This window comes from Sciurus carolinensis, chromosome 11, assembly GCF_902686445.1.
Source record: "Sciurus carolinensis chromosome 11, mSciCar1.2, whole genome shotgun sequence".
In the NCBI taxonomy this organism is placed as follows: domain Eukaryota; kingdom Metazoa; phylum Chordata; class Mammalia; order Rodentia; family Sciuridae; genus Sciurus; species Sciurus carolinensis.
Window position 1 is genome coordinate 60,943,498 of NC_062223.1, and position 26,477 is coordinate 60,969,974.

At 33.9% G+C, this 26,477-nt stretch overlaps 1 protein-coding gene across 20 annotated transcripts in view; it reads left to right on the forward strand.

Annotated features, from left to right (window-relative positions):
- Nucleotides 1–26,477, forward strand: part of Sox6 (SRY-box transcription factor 6) — a 556,749-nt gene that overhangs the window by 365,467 nt on the left and 164,805 nt on the right. For all 20 annotated transcript variants that reach the window (XM_047516550.1, XM_047516548.1, XM_047516547.1 and 17 more), the window contains 2 exons: nucleotides 2,500–2,672; nucleotides 5,502–5,570. In XM_047516550.1, the coding sequence (XP_047372506.1) occupies nucleotides 2,500–2,672; nucleotides 5,502–5,570 (242 nt within the window). The remainder of the gene's footprint in view (nucleotides 1–2,499; nucleotides 2,673–5,501; nucleotides 5,571–26,477) is intronic.

The following is a 26,477-nucleotide window of genomic DNA, read 5'->3' on the forward strand; positions in this document are numbered from 1 at the left end:
AAGAGCAATAAATTAAGATAATTGGAAAGACTTTGTTCTCCTATGTTAACATGGGCAAAGAGAAAATTATCCAGTCTTTACTGAGAAATCTAAATATCATATATTTAACTCTTGTATTGGCCCTTGCCTAAATGGTAGAAGCTCTTTATAAACAGGGCAATATAGTATAGAAACTATCTCAGTATCCAATCAGCCTTTTCTTAACTCACCTCGTATACATAGGTATAACGAGAAAATTGCATGTAGATTAGAATACTGCACAAAATATATGTAATAAAAAGCACACATATTTCATTTATTTCATAACTTTTCAATCTATCACCCCACCACATTGCAGCCAGAATGACCACATTACTTTTGCTTAAAATACTTTAACTGTTTTAAATTATTAGAATTCAAAACCCCACAGATCCCCAACACACACACACACACACACACACACACACACACACACACACACACCCTCTGTCTGCATTGTTTTCTCCTCTTGGAAAACTCCTTGACCACCAACTACCCTCTAATACCCCTTTTTTTTTCAGTTGTAATTCCTTTACCATGTTGATGCTTCACATTTTCTGAAAAACTCTTCAATCAAGCCACTCTCAACTCTTTACATACCTAACTCCTATTCATTGTCCTCTTCATTACTTTTTCAGGTTACCCTCCTTGAAATTGGACTTTCCAAACCTGTTTAAAACTATCCCCAAATACTTGTCTTTTTTGAAATTCATATTTAGGGATAGTGTGCTTTAATACCTGTGGTTACTGGATATTATAGTATCTGACACATAGTTGCCATACAGGATGTATTTCTTGAATTAAACATTTATGAAATAAGTAAATAAATACTTTTTTTTACTTTTCTTGTCTTGTATCTTCTTGTTCCTGTATACATTGACATATACATTAATGAGCTTCTTTATGCTTTTGAAGAGATTTTATAATCTCCTTTGGGAGCCTGCTTTTGCATTTTTGTGATTTAATGGTTCTGGATAAAGAAGGTTTTCCTTTTACCTATTGCTGAAATAAAAACACATTTTATTTTTAATCAATTCTGGAGCTAGAAAGAATACCTGGTTACTAGCCTTGGTATAGTATTTCTTTCCTTATCGGGCAAATATGCTTTCTAACTTCTTGCTATCTTCCTTTTCTTTGACTTTTGATTTTAGGTACTCTTTTAGATCAGTGATTTTTTTCAAGGGATACAGACAGTTCTTTTATTTTAAGGACCTGGGTTCACATTAATAATCCCAAGGTAGCTTCTCTGCTGAGATCATCCTTATTTTGTGGGAATCACACACTAGCCAAGTGCTAGCTAGCATCCTCTGAAGATAACTTTTCTCCTTGGGGCCATTCATAATTAAAATATTTTTAGCTTCTCAGATTGTTCTGGTGTTTTCTTAACAGGAATGAGGAGGGTTTCATAAGGAGGTTGGAAGTCTCCCCTTCCACATACACAAAAAGTGGCAATCTTTGTCCCCTTTGACAGCTGGTGGCATCTTTCTGAAAAGCTTTCAAATCATAGATCATTTCTTCGTAATGAAACCCGTGTGGCTCAAATACAGTAGGTTGAAATTCTTATCTTATGCTGCAGTAAAATGCTCTAATTTAGATTCACAAAAGGATTCTGTACCCTTTACTTAGGAGAGCTGTGCAATTTGCCCATAAAAAGACTGTTCAGCACCATTAGTGCATACCATAAGTGTTCAGCAACATCATATTCATTAAACAGCATATCCTTATGCATAACCTTTTCAACCTCAAAATGTGTTTTTTTTCCTTTTGAAGAATGATGAATGGCAAAGGGGTGAGGGAGCCCCCCCCCAAGCAACATTGTTGCCTTTAAGAATGAAGTTGGGACTTCAGCTTGATCCCTTCATAGGGAAAAAAAATCGCATTCAATCCCTTCTTACCTGAGGCAGTTTTTATTCTCCGTAGAACTCATTCCATGACCAAGAGGTTGACCCCTGACTTCTGAACTTCAGAGACAGATCTTTGCACAATAGAAAAAATTAAGGGCAATGACCAGAAAATTCCTTAAAAACATTTGTTGAGCACTTCCAATGTCTTAGCTATTGATACTGTGTTAGTTGCTGAGGATAGAGGTGATTATGGAATGCTAATATAATCCATAGTTTCTGATCTCTGGTACTGAATTTATATGTTTCCTAGCTTGATTAGATAGATTGGTGGCAGTGTGGTAGAAAGGAGAGAATGGGGTAGATAGTTACGCTTTATTTTTGTTTTCAGAGGTAGAAGGGAAAATTACATTAGAATTTTATGATGACAATAGTTTTTCTTGGCAGGGACAATGATGAACCCTAGCATTCATTCCATTGCTATAATTACCCTGTGGCATTCCTGTGCTCACAGTGGCTTACAGTCATTGTCCTAGATCTTTAAGTGTCCAGGGGAGTCCCTTTCTAAAATCTGCCTTCTTCCCTGATTCCTTCAGATATTCCTCAAGCTTGTGAAGATCTCTTCTCACTTCCATTTTAGGTACACCTGAGAGCCTGGCAGAAAAAGAACGGCAGCTCTCCACCATGATTACCCAACTGATCAGTTTACGGGAGCAGCTCCTGGCAGCGCATGATGAACAGAAAAAACTGGCAGCCTCGCAAATTGAGAAACAACGGCAGCAAATGGACCTTGCTCGCCAACAGCAAGAACAGGTGAGCCCTGCAAAAGGTGCTGACACGCTTGAGATTTGGAATGTGCCAAGCTTGGAAGTAATCACATTGATTGCTTTATTTATTGTAAGCTTTCTTTAAAAGAGTAAAAAAATAAATAAAATTAAATTAAAAATAAAAGAAAGAAGAAAAAAAGAAGAAGAAGAAGAAGCCTCCTGGAAGTTTAGAGTCTTCAGGAAAACTGAGGGAATTTGTGGAGGACAAAGAAAAGCATCATAGCAACGGGACTAACTTAGATAATATATTGTTTCAGAAGGTTTGGATTTGACTAATTGCTCAGAGATACTCTTTCATATAGGCATGGCAGGTAATCCCAATGCAGTTAAATTGTAGGTAAGTGACTTCTCTGAGCTTTACTTTTCTCATCCAGTAAAAGAGACTTCTGTTCTAGAAAAACTTTGAGGATCTTTCAGCTCACTGATTCAATGATGTTTCTCTGGCTTTGAAGCTAGTGTGAATGTCTATCTTGGTTTGCTCCAAGTATCCCTGGTTTATGCTTGTTTTCCAGGATAATTATTAATGCCCTACCCCTTTTCATAAAAGTTATCTTTGTTTGGATGATAAATTACATGGTCACTATTTATAGCATAGGTAAATCATTGAAAACAAGTTAGCACGTGGTTCCTGAAAGAATTCAACTTGATTGACTTAGAAATGAAAGCAAAGGAAAAAAACAGCAAAGTTTGAATGTATATCTTCTAAAAAATAAATCACTTTTCCAAATGTTTTTCTTGTCTCATAGAGTACATTAATCTAACAACAATGATCCTATAGAGTAGTCCCTGATGCTTTAGATCATACAGACCCAAATTAATGTGCAGTTTTTAGGAATCTGACATTATTACTGGAATTATCTTTTCAGTTAAATGTATTTTATAGGGGTATATAGAGCAATATATGCTCTGTTGATTTTAATGAGTTGTGACGTCTGGTATTTTATATGCTTGAATATTTGCCCACATGTAGGAATATGGACTCAGCCCCTAATGGAAAATAACATAAAGGAACACTGTAAAAAATCAGAAGTTAGAATGTCATTTAGCCATCCAGAGATGACACAGTAATTAACTATTGACACTTGTGAATAAGCTAGCACAAATTAATCTTGACACATTTGCAGACGAGTGATATCTTACAGTGAACACTTTGTAATTATATTTCAAAATGAAAATTAAATGACACTTAAAACTAGGTTGTCATGCTCAATGAAGCGAGCATGTAGCTCAACCGATTGGCAAATAAAATTCAGAATTTGAGCCACATGGTGCTTATGTACCATACTTCACTGTGTCAAACCCATACGTCTAGAGTGGATGATAGTAATTGCACTGTGGTGTTTTGGATGCATTTCTATGCAGCACTTTATCATTTAGGAGGGGCCATCAATATTAGATGCCTAGTGGTGTTTCACTAGTTTGCTAAGAAGAAATAAATATTCAAAGGATCCAGCGTCTATACCTAGAGCTGCAGAGTGAGTTGTCCATTTCTGATTTGAGTGGTGACAAGCAGAGTGGGCTGTTCCAACCTGATTAAATACTGTTTCCATTTTGTCTATAAAGCTTTGGGGAGGAGTAGCCCCATTTCTCAAATTGAAGTCTATGTTAGGAGAAGCTTTATCATGCATTCCAGCGTGAGCCAGTTATCACCAGAAATCAGAAAGCAACATTTGAGAGCAGACTGCTATATGCCGTCATTTTATATTGAATGAGATAATTTGGGGCATTCCCCCTGCACTAGGCAGAGAATCAAAAAGGTTCATGAGAATACAGCTGGGGTCTGGGACTTTGACTTCCATCATATCTTTTTCTAGAACACTGCCTTTTGGAAATAAGAAGAAATGAGAAGGAAATACTTTACCATTTGCCTACAAGGCTCCACTAAACCAAATCCTTCAATGAGTATTCTTTGGCCACTTTTATCTCTGGCTTTCTAGGTTGGCAGTGAGTGTGTTCCAAATAAGGAGCATCTCCCTGGACTTCAAACTGAAGCAGCTCAGTTTCTGAGGCAATAATCAGCCTGATGCCTAACTCATGCCTCATAGTAAACACCATTATGCTAAGGACATTGTTTTCCTCCCTGAGGGGCAGATTCTGTCTTCTTATAGGGCTTGTATTCAATGGTTAATATTTGTTTGATAGATCAGATAATGCATTAAGATGTTGAATTAGATCATTGGGTGAGGTAAGGGAATATAAAATTGTATCTGGATCTTGTACTGTAATATAAGCATATTCCCCTGGAAAGAATAAGTGGATAAATGTTAAATTACAGCTGTTTGTCCCAAATACTTTGTAGATCACATATAACATCAACAAAAAAACTGAACATTTTTATCTCTTTACTGTTTTTAATGCTCCTTGACAATATTTCTACGCATATCAGTGCTCAAAATCTTTCTATCAGAAAAGGTTTCTTCAAAGTACATGATATTATACAATAATAGAAAGTTTTTTCTTGTCTTTGCTTACAGATTTTACTTTTTACATCCAAATTAAGCTCTTTAGACTAATGTGACCGGAGTTTTCCCATCTCTTTAAGGATGGAGTTTCCAGAGTCCCATGATCAAGCTAATCAGTGCAGATATAGGTGAAGTGCTCACAAATATAATACAAGGGGTAATTCTCACCTATAGATAGAGAGATGGCACCTGTTCCAAAATGTTTCTTTTCTCAACTTTCTGCCTCTCATTTTATAGGAGTTCTTTCACATAGAGTGCAGTAAAGCATTCCTATAATACCAGGAGAGATACCTGAGGTAATGGCAAAGGTGTAAGCATTTCATTTTAACTTAATGAAACTTTATTTCTGATAGATTGCAAGACAACAGCAGCAACTTCTGCAACAGCAGCACAAAATTAATCTCCTGCAGCAACAGATCCAGGTCAGTGTATTTTATTACTCTTGTCTGATTATACTTACTTGAAAATGGGACTTAAAATGTTGCAAATGCACCCTTGTCTTAAACAGCACCAATAGGGTTGTTATTCAAGGATGCTGTACACAATTGTATAAATGGATATAAAAATATTGACTAGATGGTGGTCGAAGCATTCTTATGTGATGTGTAAGCAGAATAAACCTTATCTTTTTTCCTTCTGCGATTTGCCTAAAAACAACGAAGTGAAAACCTTTTTGGTTTCCAAGGCAGCATACAGATGCTACTTTTATTGCCACAAATTATTTTCTGCTTTGTGTTTTATTATGTAATAGTACCATGGAGAGAAACTTACTTTTATTTACTTGTTAGGATCAATTGGGCCAGTTATGAGAAGAATCTGGGTAAAGACTGTTAATAATTATTAACAAATAATTATGTTAATATTATGAACAAATATTAACTGTGTTCCTTCTAGATGCTGAGGGAAAATAAAGGTTAATGAATGATAGTCTGTCTTCGAGGAGTTTATAGTCTAGAAAGGAAGAAAACCTTGTTTCTGAATAATTATAACTTAATTTACAGAGTTTCTTTTTTTGTGGCCTTCCGAAACTCCATAGATCATAATTAGAATGGTCTGAGAAGGGAAGATGATCTGATTTCTGTTATTCCTTTATATACTGGTGATTAATTCAACTAACAACTACTTGAGATAGATGAGAGAATTGGTTTCTATTTCTGAATGGGAACATACGTGTGTAAGTTCTAGAAAGCACTAGAATAAGGAACTGTTTGGTAATTAATCCTCAGGAATATTTGTTGCTGTAGATTTTTCTAATCTACAAGGATCTGTGATTTAACCTAGTTGGGTTGCATAATATGAATTAGATTATTTTTGAGGTTAATATCATACCTTTCTGTAATTAAAAAAAACTAAGCAGCATAAAGTTTAATCTTTTACCTCATTGATGAACACCAGTGATTTTTAACTCAAATACTTGCTTCATTTTGTTAATAGTCATTTTAGTGTTCCAGGTAATAGTTACTGAAGTCTACTTCAGTACTTACCTAATTTGGCTTTTTGCCCAGCCAACTTCACTAGGAGGTTTTATTAAAATTGTTGTTTGTTTTTGCTGATTCTATATTCCACACTAAAATCTATGTTTCAAAATAAAAAGTCCAAAAAAGACGAGATGGAATGTCTTTATCATTTGTGATGGTCAGCCTCTACAATTAAACCTTGGAATAATTTCTCATCTTGATATCTCTTTTATGACTCATGCTGAGATCCTTAATTAAATAACTGTCCAGGCGTTCCCTTCTTCTGTCCTTATTAAAAATTTCAGTGTATTTCCTACTGTTAAGGTCAAGATTTTTAGCCTGTAGCTTCCTACATTTTTCTCTAGATCCCTCTCTAAGAACTCAGTAGGTGTTAAATAACATGATCATTTAGTTCTCTCTGTGTCTTCTATTTGCAAAGCAGGAATGGAAGAAGTTCCCAGAGATGTTCTTGTATCAGTTAATTATTATTAATGTTTTTACGCCCTTTTTAATACTTCTTTATTTATTTCTAATATATTTTATTTCTTAGTCCAGTGTTGTTTGTGTTGACTGGCTGTCTTAATTGATGTTTTCCATAGTACTGAGGACTTCAGATGAATGGCAACCAGTTCAGATTATTTTTATGAAATATTATTAGTCTTTATGGATTATATACAATTTTATAGTTATAACTCGACTGTATGCAATTGATGTCTTTTTCAGGAAACTACAGAGTGTGATCTTAAAATATTCATCTGAATGTTCAATTTGAGAAACAGGAATAATTTTTTTCAAGTTTTTTAATAGAAGCTTAATTGCTTTTAAATATTGTGGATATTTCTCATTGCTGAAATTTTTAAAAATTCAAGCTGATTAGCAGTTGAACTCAGCTGTATGTTATTAAATGATAGGGATATTCAATGTCAGAGTTACATTCATGTTAGGAAATGGGACTCTATAACAAGAGTTCATATTTAAAAAAATAAGATGAGGCAATAAGATCATATTTATAGTTCACTCTGTTCTGAGCTACTGCTTCATGACTTATCTTGTCAGTATTTATCTTATCAGTATGAGACCATTCAAAGAATTTTTCAAATGCTGAAAAACACTCCTTATACAAACTTATTTATCTCTGACACTTACTAAGCAGATTTTGATATTTAGGCTTTTAGTTATTTTTTTTGGAAAGTGGAATAGGTTAACTATATTTTCCAATATAGTTTATGATGAGTCATAGATGTGAACAAATTTAGGGGAATTATTGTTGGACTAATTTTAATGTAGTTTTTGAACAACATATGAGATTTAAGGAATGCTTCAAACATTCTTTTCCCCATGAAATAAACATTCTCCTATCTGAAAACAAAACAGAAAAAAGAACAAAAGCAAAATGATTAAAAAAGAAACCTAACTTCTCTTCTAGAAACAAATGAAGAGTACAGAGACAATGTAAGCAAGTCTGACAATTTTTTCTCCTTTTAAAATCATGAGTGCTAGAACCTATTAACTAACATGGTCAGCAAGAATAAGCTATGGCAATTGGTTATGGGTCACAAGTATCAGGTGGTGACATTCAAGATTGTTCTTCTAGTTCAGAATGCTGACTTCTAAATTAGTACTGGTTTTTTGCAATTTGCAAGCTTTAATAGAAAGAAAGGAAAGAGTGCCTAACCTCTTGTAACAACTGCACACAAACACATTGGGGTCTATTATAACGGAAACAAATGAAAACCTGAATGATTTGCACAAATTGAAAAACAGTATTTTTCATTAGAATTAGGAAAAAGAATGATTAAGGCAACATTGTAAAAGTCACCATACTTATTTTGTTTGCAATCATTCAAAACTTGTATGTGTAGTTAAAAATAATTTAATTCGTATTTTTTTTCCTTAAATATAAATTTTTACCATAGTTTTGCCCAGATAAATGCTAACTAAACTTTTAAAGAGATACTTCTAAGACCATGTAAGGGATGTTAAGAAAAGTATGATGAATGATTATGAGAACTATTTTCATGTTTTTGATGAGTTTTTTCCACTTAAAATATCAGGATAATAACTTAAATGTTTATTAAAATATTTTAATATTAACAGATCTTTTAGGAGGCTGTTTGCTTTGTGAATTCAAATCCCTGTTTTTTCTTTGGGGAAAAATGGGGATTCCTCTAATTCGTTCCATATTAAGTAATTCTCCTGATGTGGAGCCCAAAAAAGTTAGACAGTTTTTATATTTCCAGGACAGAAATAGCACAATTTTTATCAAGTCTATGAAAAGCAAAAGAATAGGTCATGAAACATGAATCCTTGGAGTTAGGAATATTGATTCTTGTGCTGTAATTCTAAAGAACAGATAACTACTTTAGTAATTTTATTCTCCTCCCACCTACTGCATAATAGTATCTTAGCCAACATTTTGAAACATTTTAAAAAATTTATGAGTCATATTAACTGGTAAACAAAATTCACTTTAATCCATCAGATAGCTAAAAACAGATTGAAGCATATTTATAGCATTTTAATCTACTATTAAATTGTAGACTGTTTTAAGGAAAATAATGTTTTATAAATCCTGATTTCTTCATTCATGCATGTATTTATTCATCTAACTTTATTTGACCATGTCATGATTTTGAATCTAGAGAAGATATTCTTCATGGACACAATATACCACAATCTTTGGTTCCTATAATATGTCAATAGGAATAGATTTAACTAAGACTAAGCTAGAATTTAGTCTTTTGAAAGAATTCAGCTCATTAAAATATCTCTGTGAGAAACCTACTTTTTCAGAGATGAATGGTATTATCCAATCAATCATGTCTCTTCAGACTTCAGTTTAAGAGTTATTCAAGCGGCTTGCATTGTGTACTATCCAGGCAGTATCCTCGGAACTCCAGTCTCTTAAGATTGGACTGACTGGTTGGGATTTTATTAGGGTATTTGGCTTTCTGGGCCAGCTCAATGATTTTTGTCAATTCATACACATACATACATCTTTTTGAATATAATGTTGAGACTTGAAATTGTTATTTCTGTTTTCTTTATGATTAGTATACAATATTCACTGCCCTTCCCTCATCATTTAATACAATGGATAGCAAATTCAATCTGTAGAAAACCTGAACCAATGCTGTTGTTGCTTCTTTGCAGATACTCTTTATCTTAACGAAAAATTTTTCTTTGAAATTTTGTAATCCAGGCTGCTTATTTACTTCTCCCCAAACCAACTGAAGCTTCATTTTGTCTTAAAAGTATATGAATATTTTCATATATAGTGTTTTCTATATTGATTATATTTGTGTGCTTTTGGCAAATTTTGTGTGTTTATGTGTCTGCCATCTGATAAATGTGTAGAAACATTTATTTCCTGTATAGTAACCAGAGAGATGCTAATATTATAAGCAAGGAAGTGATTGTTCTTAAACAATCGGACAAAGTAATTCAAGATGTACCCTTATCTTTTAAGAAGATAAACTTTACCTTTTGTTTCCTTCAATATGATTAACTATAGGCCTTTCAGGTATCTGCTGGGCAGAATAAAGGACTACCTTTTTATGTGGAGTAGTTGTCTGAAGATCAGAAATAATTACTTTGTACATTAGCCTTCATGGCCTGCTTGACCTGGTTAATTAATTTTTTGCTAGCATAATAATAATAGATATATATTTGAAGATATGCTTTATCGTTAAGTATCTAATTGACCTCTAATTTTAAGAGCTGAACCTTCCATTTATTGTCTTTCGAAAATGTCTGGAGCAGCCAAGGGAAAAGCTGAGGACAGTCAGGAGCTGACTTCCAGACTCATGCAATCCCTTCGTCTTAGGTTATATCTCTTTGCTAATTGTATTTAGCCTTGATAAACCAAAGGCAATTACAGTGTTTCTGTTTTGGCTCTAGTGAATAGTCTTTTTTTGTGTGTTATTGATCAGGTAATGGATCTCCTTCCAAAAGCTTCTGAAAAGGACCGAATAAACCCATTGAAAGTAATTTGATACTTCTATTGGCACTGTACACGTATCTGATACTCTTTTGCAATAAAATGAGTGTTATAAACAAAGCTTAAAAGTCTAGGATTAGCCCCCAGCTTCAGCAAGCCCTTAAAATATTTTGTAATTCTATCTTCAATCATGAATTAGCCAGGAAAAACAGACCCTCTCTCTTCTCTTTATTTCTCTGCTGTACGCTGTTTTTAATTGCCCACAGGCAAGCTGTTGTGATCTTCCTTGGAAGTTTAAAACCAAGATAAAAATGCAAATCTAATTATTTCTTTTATGTAATCTAATTAACTTTTTAAGTAATGATAGATGCTCTATAGCCTGCTTCAAACATTTTAATAATAAAGTTCCTGGATTATAAAGAATAGGTAACGCTGCTATAATTTATAAATAGTAGCAGGTGTAAAAATTTCCAAAATTACAAATTCTTTTCATGGATTATAACTCCACATTAATCTTGCTAGATTGTTTGTTAATGTTGGAATAGCTCTAGAAATAAGAAAGGACCCAACCAGATCCCATGGGTGGCTACTGCATGGTGTTATTAATCAGCTAGCTACCTGTTTTGTTTTCCAACTGTGACCTTATTGCAAAAATCTCATTCAACAGACCAAAACCGGAAGGTGAATCTCAATACTTGTCCTTCAATCATTTCAATCCTCTCTACCTGAATGTTCCTTCTTTATCTTAGCCTCTCGTGCTCAGTCCCCAGCTCTCTCCAAAATCATACTAGTACAAATTCAGGGAAACCAAAGTCTCTGCTTCTTTCTGGGATTAAAGTGGGAGGATGCCTTCCCTCTTCAAAGGCAGGGCAGGATGTAGCAGAATGAACAGATGATTGAGGTGATGCCAGCAATGTGACATTACAATTGTTCCACCAATCTTCCAGGGAAAAAGTGTTTCTCTTCTATATGTTCTCGTTATGCTGAGGGCTCAGTTTAGTGTTAGTCTTTAGTACCCTTCTGGGATATACTAACCATCCCACCCCAGTATAAGTGAGAGAGTGAAAATGAGAGAGTTTGAGTAAGTGCAAGCTAGAGAATCAAGGCAGTCTCAGAGCCTTGGAGGCAATAGTAGGTAGAATCTACATAAATATAAAATTTTCTTTTCATGATTATCTTTGTTTTCTATTTATGAAAAATGATTTTAGTTTTACATTTGAGGTAGTTATATAATAGTTCTTTAGGAAATAAGTATATTTATTATTTATATATTTTATGAAAGACCCAACTTAAAAACCTTAAGGAAATAGTAGTGAGATATTTGAGTATGGCAAACATTATGAAGGCAGTCCTTCATTATGGGACCTTTAGGAAATCAAAAACATGTCATGTTTGGAAATATCACTAGACTCCTTTATGATCCTCATTCATCGGTGCTAGAGAGGAGAAGTAGTGACTCCTGTTGAAGAGCAATACAGTGAGCTAACCATAAAGGTATATTTTAAAATTACTCTGTTATTTTGGTTTTTTTTTCCTACCTTTTATTGGAATTAAAATGTCCTTTCTTTTTATGAAGTAATGATGATATAGATGGCATCTACTTTATTTCTTTCTTTTTCAGTAGTTTTATTTGGTAAATTCTCAAATATATGTAAGTATCCACTTTTGTTATTCTTTGGAATTTTATTGGCTCATGATACACAAAATTTAAAAACTCTTACTCTAGTTCAAATCCTTTACTTTAACAGGAGGAAATTGAGACACAGACCACTGACTTGTCTAAGCTTTTATTAAAAACCTGGGTATTGTTAGCACCATAAGTGGGACCCAAATTTCTTAATGTCAGATTTGGTACTGTTTCCAGTATTTCAGGTTGGGTCTCAGTTCACCCTTTCTGTGGCTTAAATAAATACCAGTGCACTTCAGTTTCCTGTTTTATAAAATGTGGATAATACCTAACATCTAAAATCTCATTGTATTTGCTACCCTTAAGTGGAAAAATATTGAAGATTTGCCACTAAACTCAGTTTCTCTCCCAGAACTATTACAATTATGGGTATGTGCCCACAAGGAAAAATATATAAAAGAATATAACTGGAATCTTTTTATAGTTCTATCTTCTCCATGTGGCAAAAGTGAGCTGTGAGTGACAATTTCAAAACAAAACAAAAACAACAACAACAACAACAACAATAACAAAACAACTCAAATTAATGCCTGGGTCCCATCCCAAAGATTCTGACTTAATTCATTTGGGGTTCAGTCCCAGCACGGGAACTACTATAATCTATATAGGTAATTCCAGTGGACAATCAGAATTGAGAAATACTGCTTTTTACAGGGTAATGAAGATTAAATGTAAACCCTAAATTGTTTAGATTGACTCTTTCCTTGCCTGTCTGTCCATCCATCCATCTATCCATTCACCCATCCATTCATTGACCCATCCGGAGGATTGGATCATAGTTTAAAAAGTTCCTGAGCAGTTAAAATGTACTTTTGGTCACATTTTGGTCACAGCTATTTTACTTAATAGCTAGAAAACTTATAAAGGACCATGGTTTGAACAATTTAAATTATTTTATAATATCTTGATTTTTATTTATATATGGTTATACAAAGAAGACAAGAATGTGTTGATTTCAAATGTGTGTCTTCAGGATGAAATACATTAAAAAATGAAACATGGTATTACAAAATAAATCTAAAACATTTTAGAAAATAAATTATCAGGTGCCATTTGACTTTTATCTACTAAACAGAATGAATTTTGACTCAAGACAACAATGCTTTTTTTATTTAAAAAATATTTTTCATGAAATTGGCTATACCTTGACATCTGCGAGGAATGTATGAATCTGAATGATCTTTTATAATATAATCATTTAATTATATGTTTAAATCTCACTTTAAAAATTCATTCAGATTTATACATTCTTAAAGAGAATAAGATCTGTTGTGTTTGAGTGTATGTGATTTCAAATTTCTGTGGAACCAGCACAGATATTGGAAGCAAATAAATCAGGATATAAATTCCAATTCCACTGTTTTATTAATTGTAATGTTTTGTCACTTACTAGCTGTGAGACAAGTTATATAATGTTTCTGAGCCTGCATTTCCTAATTTCTAAAAATGGATAATTATAGTACCTTACAGTAGTTTTGAGATTAAAGATAATTACTAGCCCCTAGTAAGTGCTCAGTGCACATTATCTATTGCCATCACTATGACTGTTTTTGTATGACTAGGTATAGGAATAATTTCAAAGTTCCTAATGAAGAAACATACATGTACATATTTGGTATGTGCATGTATATGCTTGTTTGTGTCTATATACCCATGCATATTTAGAACCCATGAATTAGTGGTATGAATACAGAATAATCCATGTGTATGCATTATAATCAATTATTATCACCATGATAATCTAGAGAAAAAGAAAGAGCAACAATTTTCTCTGGCTGCCAAATCAGAGTTATTTTAATTGTCAGTGAGTGAAGAGTAAGGTTTATCAGGCAATCAGAAATGACTGACTGAGAATTAGACAGAGCTGCCTAGAGATTGTATGAAAGGGATCATGACATTTTATTCTGGAAAAACAGGGTCAAATTCTCACCTTTCACATTAAAATGTGCCTTGTTATTAGATCAATAGTGCTTGTGAAATTAGAAGGATAGTAAACAAACCTTTCCAATTTATTTTATAGCTTTTAAACACAGATGAAGTTAGTTGATGTAACCGCACAAAATGCAAAAGTCTTCCTTGTTTAAAATAAAGTTGTTCATATAAATCTTATGTATGCCATCTCCTGTAAGTCAAGCATTTGCCTAGCTTTTGTGAATTATGTCTATACTTAGAATTTAAGAAGTTAAACAGTATGCATACCAGACTTGAGAGATGGGAAATAAAAATTGATATACTGTGTGACACTTGATATAGCACAGGGAAATATCTTTTAAATGCTGAGGGATGTACTGACATAGCCATTTTTAATTCACATATACTAACTTCCACTCAAAGTTATTAATGTTACAGTCAGAGATTTTTACTTGTTCAAAATAAAAGAAAATAAATGGTGTAAAAGATATAATGTCTCCTATGTGACACTGAATTAATTTTATCTACCACACAGTCCATTCAGAAAATTTAAAGTTTGTAATATTGAATAATGAAAGTTAAGGGATTCACATATCAGAAAAAGGGTAAAGTCCATCCTCAGTGAGGTCGCAGACTTGACTCTCATGTTATGTATACATTGCAATGGAAGATTTTTTTTCTTATAATGTCTGCAGAAAACTGATTTTAATGCAGCTGGGCTGACTTGGCTCCTGCTCAAACCTGTTGACAAGGTGGACAAACTATTCTAAGGAACTCCAACAGGTCAGACATTTTTTTTACTGCAGTAGCATAATTCATTGGCTCCTCCTTACATGATATTTGGTTGTATGATACCTAGGATAAGGAAAATAATTTTAAAAATTAATTTTAGTTTCCCTTGATTGACTAATAACTCCTGTCCCTTTTAGAAATTTTGATGATATCAGTAAGGAGTTTCTTAAATGGAAAAAAACATTCCTTATGTATTATTTTTCAGTGAAAGATTTAAGTCCTGAGTTGGTACTTCTCAAGTTGAATGTGGCAGAAATCATTTGTTAATGTGTAGAGAATTAGTTAAATACAGGCACTTTAGAATTTATATAATTGATTTAATATTTGAAGAGATAAAGATCTGAAACTTCAAGAAGTGGGAGGACCTCCAACTGTTGGTTCAGGTATTTGTTTATCCTAAAGGACTGTTTTTTTTTTTTTTTTTTTTTCATTCTGTGACTGAGAGATCAAACCAGTACTTCATTGACAAATTTGAATGCCATGATCACCTCCAAATAATTAATTTAATAGCTGGAGGCTGGGGTTTGAAAGAATAAAATGGATATAGTGGTAGAAAAATGCATCTGTAGTGAAAGATGAAGAGAAAGAAAGTACACATGAAATAGAAAGCTATCACCTTATTTAGTGGTGAGCAGTGGAGGTTTGAGAAGAGGAAAAACTCAAGCTTTTCCTCTCTGCTATACATACTCTAATTCTTCATAATGCTTTGTTCAGACTTGGATTTCTATTCTGTTGTTTAAAGGTGAGATGGAGTGCAGACAGCATTAGTTGACCTGGTATTCTTTGTCTTTGGCAAAGGCTATTGGAGCAAGCAAAAGTGGGCTGATCATATTTATTATTAGGTTTTAGCCAGAGGTCATTATTAGGTCTTAGATGATTAGATACACCAGGTCAAATTCACATTGGTGGAACCAATAGGTGGAACCAATAGTTCAACCCGGTAGGAATTCCAGCTCATTGCTGGACTGTCTATAATCCCAGGGTGGAAACCAGGGCTCTTAAAGTTGGTATCACACAACAGTTGTTTTCCTGTTAAGATTTTCTGAGAGGACTTTTTCAAGGATTCCGTCTTAGAACTCCATCATAGTATAGTACTTGGAACTCCTAAACTCCTATTTATCCCTTGTGCAAGAGTTCAGATTATGGTGGCCTAGTAAAAGAGGTAATATGAATTCTATAATGCAGTAGGTTTCCTTCTCAGAAAGTCTGAGCCATGACTGTAGAGACTCTGATTTGTGATATACTGTACATATCAAGTGGTTATGGATACAATGTTTAAGGCAAATGTCTTGGAGTAGTAGAATCATAGCTAAATTACTTTTTCTTGTTTTAGTTCAGTTTTTTAAAACAACTTCTAAGATTGTTTTATTATAAGAAAAAATTTAAGTATTTTAAACATACATTAAAACAACTCTGAATTTTAATATTAATAAAATTATAAATTAATTGTATATGGGCTGTTGTGAATTACTGAAAATGTTACTAACAAGTAATTTTTAATCATTTGGGACAATGTTTACAGTATAATATTTAGTGGAAAAAAAACTAGAATGCAATAATGTAAATGCAGTAAGATATTACCTACATTAAAATGAGCACCAAGAAAAGGATTGAAAGAGAATGCAGTGCTTTGTGATGGACATTATTATTATTCAACTTTTTAAAAAGAACTGGCCTTTTACTTTGCCATCACCCCTTAAATCATAGTCTTAGTATTTGATTGCCATATGTGATTTGTTTGCTTAAATAGACCTTTTGGTTAATAAAAGAAAAAGAAAAAGAAAACCAAAATATACAAAAAACACCCAAGTCTCCAGATAGCTAGAAATAAATATGCAAGGATAGATGTTTCTTGTGCTTTCAGTCTGTTTTACTGATGTCTATACCTGTTTCTAACTCTTACTCATATTCCCAAAAAACTTTGCCAGGGAGACTGAATTAATTCTGTAGATTTAGAAGTTCCCGTTGACTTAGGGAAGTTACAGTTTCAAGCCCAGAAAAAGAGGAGGTAGGGAGAAGATTATTGATCTGTTCTCAACTGAAAGTGTTCGCACATCTATGGACGGTATGCAGCCCCAACTTGGAGACAAATGGTATTTAGAGGAGTAACATAAGAATATATCAGTGACAGAAAGAAGCCTGGACCCGAACTCAGAATCTCTGTGCCTAGTCTTTGTTCTGCTACTAATTGCATGTCCTCTGGCAATTAATTCTTCTTTCATGTATTTAGAACAAGGATTCTAAAGATTATCACTAAAATTCCTTGCAGCTCTGACCTCTGATTCTGGGTGATAGGAATGGACTCTGACCCTAGAAAAAGGAGGGAGTGGTAGATATCCTTGCCTTCAAAGCTTGAAGGCAAACATCAAGTTTGGCCACAGCATAAGCCATGTCCACTTAAGAGGAATGTTTTCCTTTTAAACCATTGAGGGGTTTGGAATTGTGAGGTCCAATTTGTGTTTCCTTTGTAGGGTACTGTGATGGCTTCTAATGCTTGCCACATGAAATGATGGCTATGGAGGATTTTTAGAAAAATGCACTTCGGAAGAAGGCCTGTAAATGCCTGCTTTCAGTCTATAGCAAACACATTTCCACAGCCAATGACAAACTCCTAGCATTAGGGCTATATAATGGAAAGGGTGACACAAACTTAATTTTAGTGTTACAAGTAAAATATTACAATTTTTGGAAAAAAATCCCTATAGCTTTTCTAAGGCATTAATTGCAGGAAATTACAGCATATCCTATTGAAGTATGTCAGTGGCATATATAGCCTGTAACACCTTTTCCTAGTCTCTCTTATTTTCACCCAAGAGTATTTTCTTTTGAAAAGAGATGTGTTAAGTGACTGGGACTTTGTCTAACTGTGGGGGTGGTGCTGAGTGGGGTTCAGACTGTCTGAAAACAATTAGGCTGTGAAGGGGAAACTTGTTGGTTATGTTTCCTAAAATGGATTTCTTGCTTGAAGGATAATGTTGACGTTGATGTTCTTTTGGCCATTTCCTTATTTCCAACTAGTTCAGTTTCATCTTCTAGTTCCAATAAATTTTCCAACTACAACTTATTTATTGGGTTGTAAGATAAAAAATGAGAGAATTTCATTTCTGATGTGTGGTAGAGCTTAATATGGTTTTCCGATTTCCTCCCATTTTGTTTGAAGTAAATAGGGTAATTACTCACTAAAATTCTAATATCTTTCAGGGCTTTAGGGATGAATCTAAAACAGAGCCATATAATGTTTTATTTAAGCAAATCCATGTTCTTATTAGGCAGTTCACCTTAATGTCATTTTTTATAAATAAACTTTGTTTTATTTTTTCAAGGGTTATTTAATTAATTTTGTTGTACTACCACATTCTGACATCTGCCTCTGCTAAGGCCTGCAGGATGTGATTTGTGGTTTAAAAATGAAAATAATTTGTTATTTGAAAAATGATAAATCATTCGGGAATGATACATAAATATGAATGTAAAAGAATCTGATGCACTTCTATTTCAGTTTTTTTCTCCTAGGCTGAGGCATATATACAGTTATCTGTGTTTGCTTAGTGTTTGTGCCAGTTGTGTATCTGATTAATATCTAACTAGATATGAATGAAACTGATTCTGAAGAAACTGCTGCCTTGCTAACTTCTCGGACTCTTTATGGTCCCCATTAATTGCAGGGCTTTATCATATATCCACTGGGTAGATCTGGTTTTACTTATCAAATCCAGATCTGCTTTTTATCCCCCTGCTGAGTAGGGTGAAGTTTCTGTGCTACCAGCTTCTTCTTATTTGGGGGTTCATAGCATCTTGAGAATTGAAGCTGTCAGCCCTAGAACTCCCAGTGTTTCCATGGAAAGATTAACGTTGCTAGAGTGAGCCCTTGGTAAGTTTGCTGCACATGCAACACAGTCAGGTGAAACAAGAATTTTACTTTTAAATGAAGTATTTATTTTAATAATTATCGACAAATATTCATTTCCCCATAGCCCTTTTTTCCTCTACTTTGGATAAAAGTAGATCTAAACTGGAAGGCTTTTAAAGCCTGGTTGGTAATCTTTCACCTAAGTCTCCATGTTTTCTCCAAGGGGAAAAGCAGGGGGATTGAGGTGGGGGACAGTACACAGAAGATTTCTACATAAATGATAATGTGGTCTTTTCTGAAAAGAGCATTATAGTTTCCTTGGAAATGAGAATGTGTGAAGGGTATTTGGTTGGGTTTATAAGAAGGCCAGTTTTTCACTTTCCTAGTAAAAGGAGCAGGCTGTTAAGTAGTAGTTCTGATCTCTGCCCTGACAGAACATGTTGCCCTTGTGCTCCAATGGACTGATGTCTTAAATTTGAATAGGGCAGCAAGTGTGTACCATTCTAGTCCTTTACCATTTTAGTTGTGCCAGAGCTAGCTCCTGAAGCTAGGTTTAAAGCAGTTGGGAGAAGTACTGGCAATTCACAAAACGAACGTTCTAATTATTAACCATAAAGTGTGGGAGAGATACCTGGGAAGAAATCTTAAGTAGATGCTGTACCTTCATTTATGTTGATGATGTTTGGGGATGTTACATTACCTTTTTGACGAAAGAAGTCTATTGCATTCTGAAGAGAAAAAATAGGAGGTCCTTTTCTTTTTTTAACTAGCTGTGAAGTTGTATAGGAAGAGAAAACACTTTGGAAAATGGTCAGAACCCTTATGTATTAAGCACAGCAGATGAAATGATTTATTGAGTTTTATACACATTCTGTAAAGGGTAAGCATTGCTAACAGAATGAGTGGCAGCCTCTGGGAGCTGAACAGACCCTAGGGACTAGTCTTTGTTCCTCTGGTCTTGACAGGCATGTGTCTCTGTTAAATGAGGGCTTAATTTTTCTCATATGTGAACAATTTCCAAGCTCAACAAAGGCAGCCAGGACTGGAGCTATTTAAAAGAACTAGCACAGGAGGAAGCATTCTTGAAGAAAGAGGATGCTAAAAGGCTAATTACTCACCATGGTTTAGCTACTATTTTATTTTTTTTCTACTCAAGGTTTATTAACATGGATCTACCACATTTTTTTATATAAACACACATTAAAATTACAAGGGTATATTTTATTCTTTCTTAAATAGCCATTTGCTGATCTCTGCTCCTTGTAAAGAGGTGCCCTATCAATAGTGCTGATGAATATCATGGAATATTCACTAGAGAGGGAGGGAGAGGCTAATAAACTCTGGATCTTTTCTGTCTCAAGTGGAAGGAATTCAAACTATTTATTAAGTAGCATCCTTGGCAACACTGTGAACTCTTTCTTTTAACAGTACTTGCCTAAAACGTGGAGGGGATCTTTATTTCAACATTTTCTATGGGAGTTTCAAGCTATAATTCTTTTAGTTTGCCTCAATTTCTGGGGAAAAATTCCTATTGTTCAAGAGACATATGTTGGAAGGTATAGTATGTTTCCATATAAATCATTTTTTTAAAGGCTTTATAAACTGAATCATTTTCCCCAGTTGACTTGTAGTATAATTCTTATTAAACCCTTTATCTTAATTTTTGACTACTGATCTTTAAATTTCTGTACTTTTGCTTTCAAGCTTGGTATCTTTTTCATTAGGTAATTATCTCTAAATAAAAATTTAAGTGTACTTGTATGGCATCTTATATTACAAAGATGGGAAACTTAAATGTGAACAACCACCATCTGATTTATCAGGTTTGTACACTTTTAAAACAGGGCATGCCAATTATTTGAGTTGTTTTCAAAGACTTATCTGTAAATGAAAATCTCTTCTAACCCTAAACTTCTGCTTTAAGAATAAAATATGAACTTATGAAATGAAATAATTGACATGATTGCAAAGTACCAAAAATAAATATGTTTAAGAATCCCCCAAAATGTTGTAAATCTACATTTAAAATTTTAACACAAAAAATCAGAAAATCTTCAAATATAATACTTTGGTAGAAAGCCAGACAATGCTACAGCATTTCTTGGGGGCTATATATGATAGGCACTGTGTGGCACGATAGAAAAAGTAGGGAAACTTTTGATTTTATTTGTGATTGATGTACAACTGACAGAACTCAGTTGATTGCATCTAATTATCAAAGTGGTCCTCATGAAACAATCAGATTTTCGTATGCCATTAGCACTTGTAGCAGAAAAACCATAATCTTCATGCTATAAAGTCATATCCTTCATGCCTATTTCTCATTAGTGTATGGACAACTCCTGAGAGTGTCTGAGTCGTGCATATAGCCATCATGATCTAACTGATGGAAATAGAGTGGTATCTTTACTTAGGATATGGTGACTATGTGACTTGACAAAGAAAATAGTAAAAACTCTTTCCTCCCATGTGCTTTTCCTTAGTTTTCTTGCTTTCTACCCACAAGTACTGTGGTTTCCATAATAATGCCTGTTTTAGTAGAAATAACACATGCCAACTCACTTAAACTAATGACTAAGCTATCTTTGTTCCAGATTTGGAGTACATCTAAATATGAAAAACAGGATCTTCAGAAATCAGATGAAAAAATTCTGGGATTTTATTTCTGACATGAATTAATTAAGTTAAGCTTGCGTTCCCTTTTAGAATATTATCCAAAATTGACGATCAATATTTCTTTATAAACCTGCCTCTGTTTTTTAATTTCCTGTTCTTAAAAATGACATCATCACCCCAAGTCATATTTGATACCTGCTTTTCCTTCATGCCTTATAGAATTGCCAATTCTATTCCAATTTAGATCAAAATGTCTCATATCTATTTTCTGTTTTCCAATCCCACTGTTACTAATAGGATCTTGGTTATCATCACCTCATGCCCAAACTACTAAAATGGAGTCTTAAATTGTCTCCTCATCTTCAGTCTACCCCTTTTTACTTCATTCTCTATATATATCCCAGAGTATTCTTCCTTAAGTACACTTCTCATCATGCTTCCCTTCTGCTTAAAAGTCTCCAATTGAGACTTCTTGATAATGATTTTGATTTTATTTAACCAATTTTGTTAAGTGCTTGTATTTCTGACACTTTTCTGGTCTTTGAGGATATGGCAGTCTACAAAAATCTATGCCCTGCTAAGTTTGCATTCCAGTGGGAGCATACAGGCAATAAGGGATATAAGTAACATTGTGGCATACTAGGAGAACAGCTATGGAGAAACAACAGGGTAGGGGGAAAAGGAGTGGGGAATAGGTAGTGGGGGAAAGGAGTGCCAATATGGTTGGCAGGCAGGCATAACAAAAGGGAGAAGCAAAGGAAATGAGAACACGGAGGGTTTTTTATATCATTGCACAGATGGGTCTTCAAATGAGATGGGAGGTCCTTAAAAGTGAGATCTGACATGAGTTTTAACAGGCTTATTCTGGCTAGGCTACTGTATTGCAAATAGTCTGAAAGAGGCAAGAGTAAAAGCAGGGATATCATAAGAAGGTTAATGAGGCAAAAAAAAAAAAAGTTTGAAAAGTAATTGGACTCTAGATATAATGTCAGAGTAAATCCAAGGAGAGTTGAAGTGCATGAGAAAGAGGAAAGTCAAGAATGACTTCAAAGACTTGGGCTCAAGCAACTGGGAAAAAAATTGACATTGCCTAAGATTCTTCTATTCACTGGGAAAACTGCAAGAGGAACAGGTATCAGTAGAGTTTGAACTCAGCGGTTGAGGAAGCCTATCAGGAGTTTAGTGTTAAGTTGAAATACTTATTAGAGATTGAAGTGGAGATGTTGAGAAGGCAGTAAGACACACAAGTATGGAATTCAGAGGAGATATAAGGACTCAAAATGTACATTTGGGAGCATCAGTGTATGGATGGTTTTCAAAGTTCAGAGTTCTTAGCTTGAATTTTATGTCTTTCCATAACATAGTTACTATTCTCATTTCTAGCTTTACTATTTTGTAGATAACTGATGAACTATTTTATGTATAATATCTCCAATGTGACATGTTTTCCTATTTTTCAAATCAGTTGTCAAATTGTTTTTCCTACCTGGAATATCCTTATTTTCCCTCCTATTCATTTTTACCTTTTAAAAGTCTAGAATTCCATTAATGCCTACAAAGTTTTCACTGAGCACCATCACCTTTGTCCCTATGGTGGAATTCTCTTTTTTCTACAGATCTTCCTGATCTTCTGTGCCTTTTTAGTAGCATTTACTACCTTAACAGTATTTTAGCTATTTCTGCATGTCTTGTTCCTTCTACAAGACCTGAGTGCACTTTAAGACAGAGATCATCATTTTATAGTCATTTTGTAGTCTCACCTAGCTTGGTGCCTTGCACATGGCAAATGCTCAGTGAGGTTTGTTGAATGGTTGGAATCTTAAATCATTTTATTGGATAAAGAGAGACCCTCATTTATTCCTTTTTCCTTCTTTTGTGAGTTCATCACTTATTGAAGAAATATTGCAAAATCCCATATATGAAACAAATTACATTAACATATTTTGCTCCTGGCTCCATGAATTAATAGAATGATGCAAACTTAGGAGTTTGTTGAATTCCCTAGGCAGTGATCTAAGGTAAAATCTGTCTAGTTTTGAGGTATGTTTGATGATGCATTGGCTGTTTAACTTCTCCTTGATTAAAGTTGGTAATCTGGATGAAATAAACAGTCCATAGTTGGTCCATTAAGAACCATTCTAATAATGTTTTGATTGACTCTGAGCTTAAATAAAATGCTTAGAAGGAGCAAATACAACTGCAAATGCATTTATACGACAAAGTTTCATTCCCTTCACTTCTCCCTTTAAATTGTGTAAATAATTTGTATTTCAAAAAATGCTTAAATATATGGCTAATATTGGGTACTTATTATATACTAGGAACTGTTATAAATGATTGACAAATATTACCTCTTTCAATTCTGTGTATTTAGTTCCATAGGATTCTTCATTGAGCATTATTGAACTTTACTGTAGTTTTTGAAAAATAGATCTTGGGAAAACATCCAGAAGGAATAGTTAGGGATATGGTTTTTATAGCTGTAGTAAACTACAGTACATCTGGTCTCCTTCTTAAGCATTATAACTTCAATTATTCTTGCTTTTATTCTGTTAAAAACAAAAATCTTGAGAGTGGCAGAGTTAATTTAATTCTTCAAATATTTATTAAGTAACCTAACACTGAGTGGGGACACCAAGGTTGAAAAGATAATGTTTATGCCTTGAAGAAACTCATGGTTCAGTAAGAGACACAATTGAACAAATGTCATATCAAATAAAATGCCGAATTTTTTTCATTTAATAAGATTCTTCAGCTCTATTAACTGATCGTAGATTAAGTATTTTAGCTTTAGCAACTTCAAGGGTATATCCTTTGAATGTGATGAATAGTTATCAGTGACTCCCAAGTTATCACACCAAGGAGGACAGTAGTACTTGCCGAAATTCCTGCGAAAATGCACTGAAAATTAATCCTCCAAAAGTAGATTTTCAAAGCAGTGTTTTACTATTTGTTATTTGAGTAATCAACTACCAGAAAACTGTGGTTTGCCATGAAGAAAAAAAAGTAGTAGTTAATTTCATAAACCTTCACTGAGTGTGTAATGAGACTGAAAGCTAGGGATGAAGATGATATAGGAAATATTAGACATACTGTTTTCTCTCTGAGAACTTTGAAGGGAACCAGGGAGAAAAAAAAAGTTCATGCATTTTTAAATGTAAGAGCAATGGTAGAACATATGCAGTCAGTACAGAAATATTGATTATAAATTGCACAGCTAAATGCTAAAGGTTCACCAACTACAATGAATGAAACTAAAAAGTAACAGATAAACAAGAGACTACAGATTTTTTTTTTGTTTGCTTTCAGTTGAACAGTATTGTGTTGTAAGTATGGTTAATGTGTTACTCAAGTGATTCTAGAAGTACATCTCTTCTCTGTCTGGTAATCAGTCTCTTTCAGAAATGGAGGTCCTTAATCAGAAGGAGTCCTGAGTCTGTGGCTGAGTCACAAGTATACATGTCAATGCCCATACTTTTTACAGTGAACAAAATACATACCACATGATGAACTGCAGTTCGCAGGAACCACAGAGGAGGACACTGCAGGCTACTATCTTGCTTGTATTAACCTTCTCTTTGGGCTTGGCTTAAAGACCAAAAACATACACTGTCAAGGCCCTGGGAGAATGGTTTAACCTGTAACTTTGAAGACTTTACTTAAGATTCATTGGCAAGGTTTGGTTTTTTAAGAGAAATCTTTTCATCTTTAGACTTGGTCTGGAAAATATGTGTGGGAAGAATAGATTTTTCTCCTTCCAGATCTTATTATTCCTGAAATAATTGAATTTAGTTTTCCTCAGATACTTTCTCAAGCCTGGCTTAGACTGTTCTTTGGTGAATAATACCTCACCTTCAGAAAAGTTAGGATTGTATGTTCTATCAGTAGTTATAACCTTTTCAATATATTCATTCCTTATCATAAATTTGTTCTTTTATTCGCTTTTTTTTGTTTGTTTTTTAAATTTTAGTGCATTGTAATAGTGGGGTTCATTTTGACATATTCATAAATGCAAATAACAGTTTTCTCCATTTCAAGCCCCAGAACTACCGTTTCCCTTCCCTCCTCTCTCCCCTGATCCCCTTCCTCATGCTATTAATCTTCCTTCTATTTATTTATTTTTATTTGAGGCAGTATAGTTATACATAAAATTGGAATGTATTGTGACATAGTCATATGTGTACCAAGTATAATTTGTCCTTTTAATTAAATCATTTCACTTATAAAAGATATAATTAAAATCTATAGGATATTAGACTGTTTTGACTAGAAGGAACCTTGAAGATAACCTAGATCACTCATTTTCAAAATTTTTTCAATTTGACATAGTTAAGAAGTCTATGTCACATCACCAGTCAATACACACATGAAGCACATACATTCACATATTTATATAAAAGACACACAAATTTCATTAACTGGTTATAGGGTACTCTCTATATTAGATCTGTTCTTTTTCTGTTTCTTTTTGCTTTCCTTACCCTCCTCTTTTTTTAATCCCCTTAGTTTCTGGTCCTTTCCTATTTTTTCCTTCATTCTTTACCCTTTCTATTTTTTTCCACTCTTTCATTCTCTTATTATCTTTTTTATCTCATCTTTCTTCACCCACTCTTTTCTTTCTTTCTTTCTTTTTTTTTTTTTTTTTTTTCAGTGCTGGGGATTTGAACCAGGGTCTTGTGCTTGCAAGGCAAGCACTCTACCAACCAAGCTATATCCCCAGCCCTCACTCTTTTCTTTCTTATGTCTTTTCTCTCTTCCCCTTCCTTAAACCCTTCTTTTTATTTTTCCCCTTTTCTCATTTACTCTTATTCTATTATATTTAAAAATGCCAGCTCTCTTCCACTAGTGGATCATAACCACAGAGTTTGGAAAACACTGACCCAGGTCAAACCATTCATTTTGTGCTAAAGAAAACCAGGACTAATAGAGATGGACTGTCATCTGTGGAAGAGACTTATGCAAGTTCACGTTATGTCCTCAAAACATCTAGTTGTTGACAGAGTTAGGCTTAGAGAGTAGAACTCTAAAACTCTTCAAAGAAACCAAAGCATCTGGGTTATATGGCCATCTTATTAA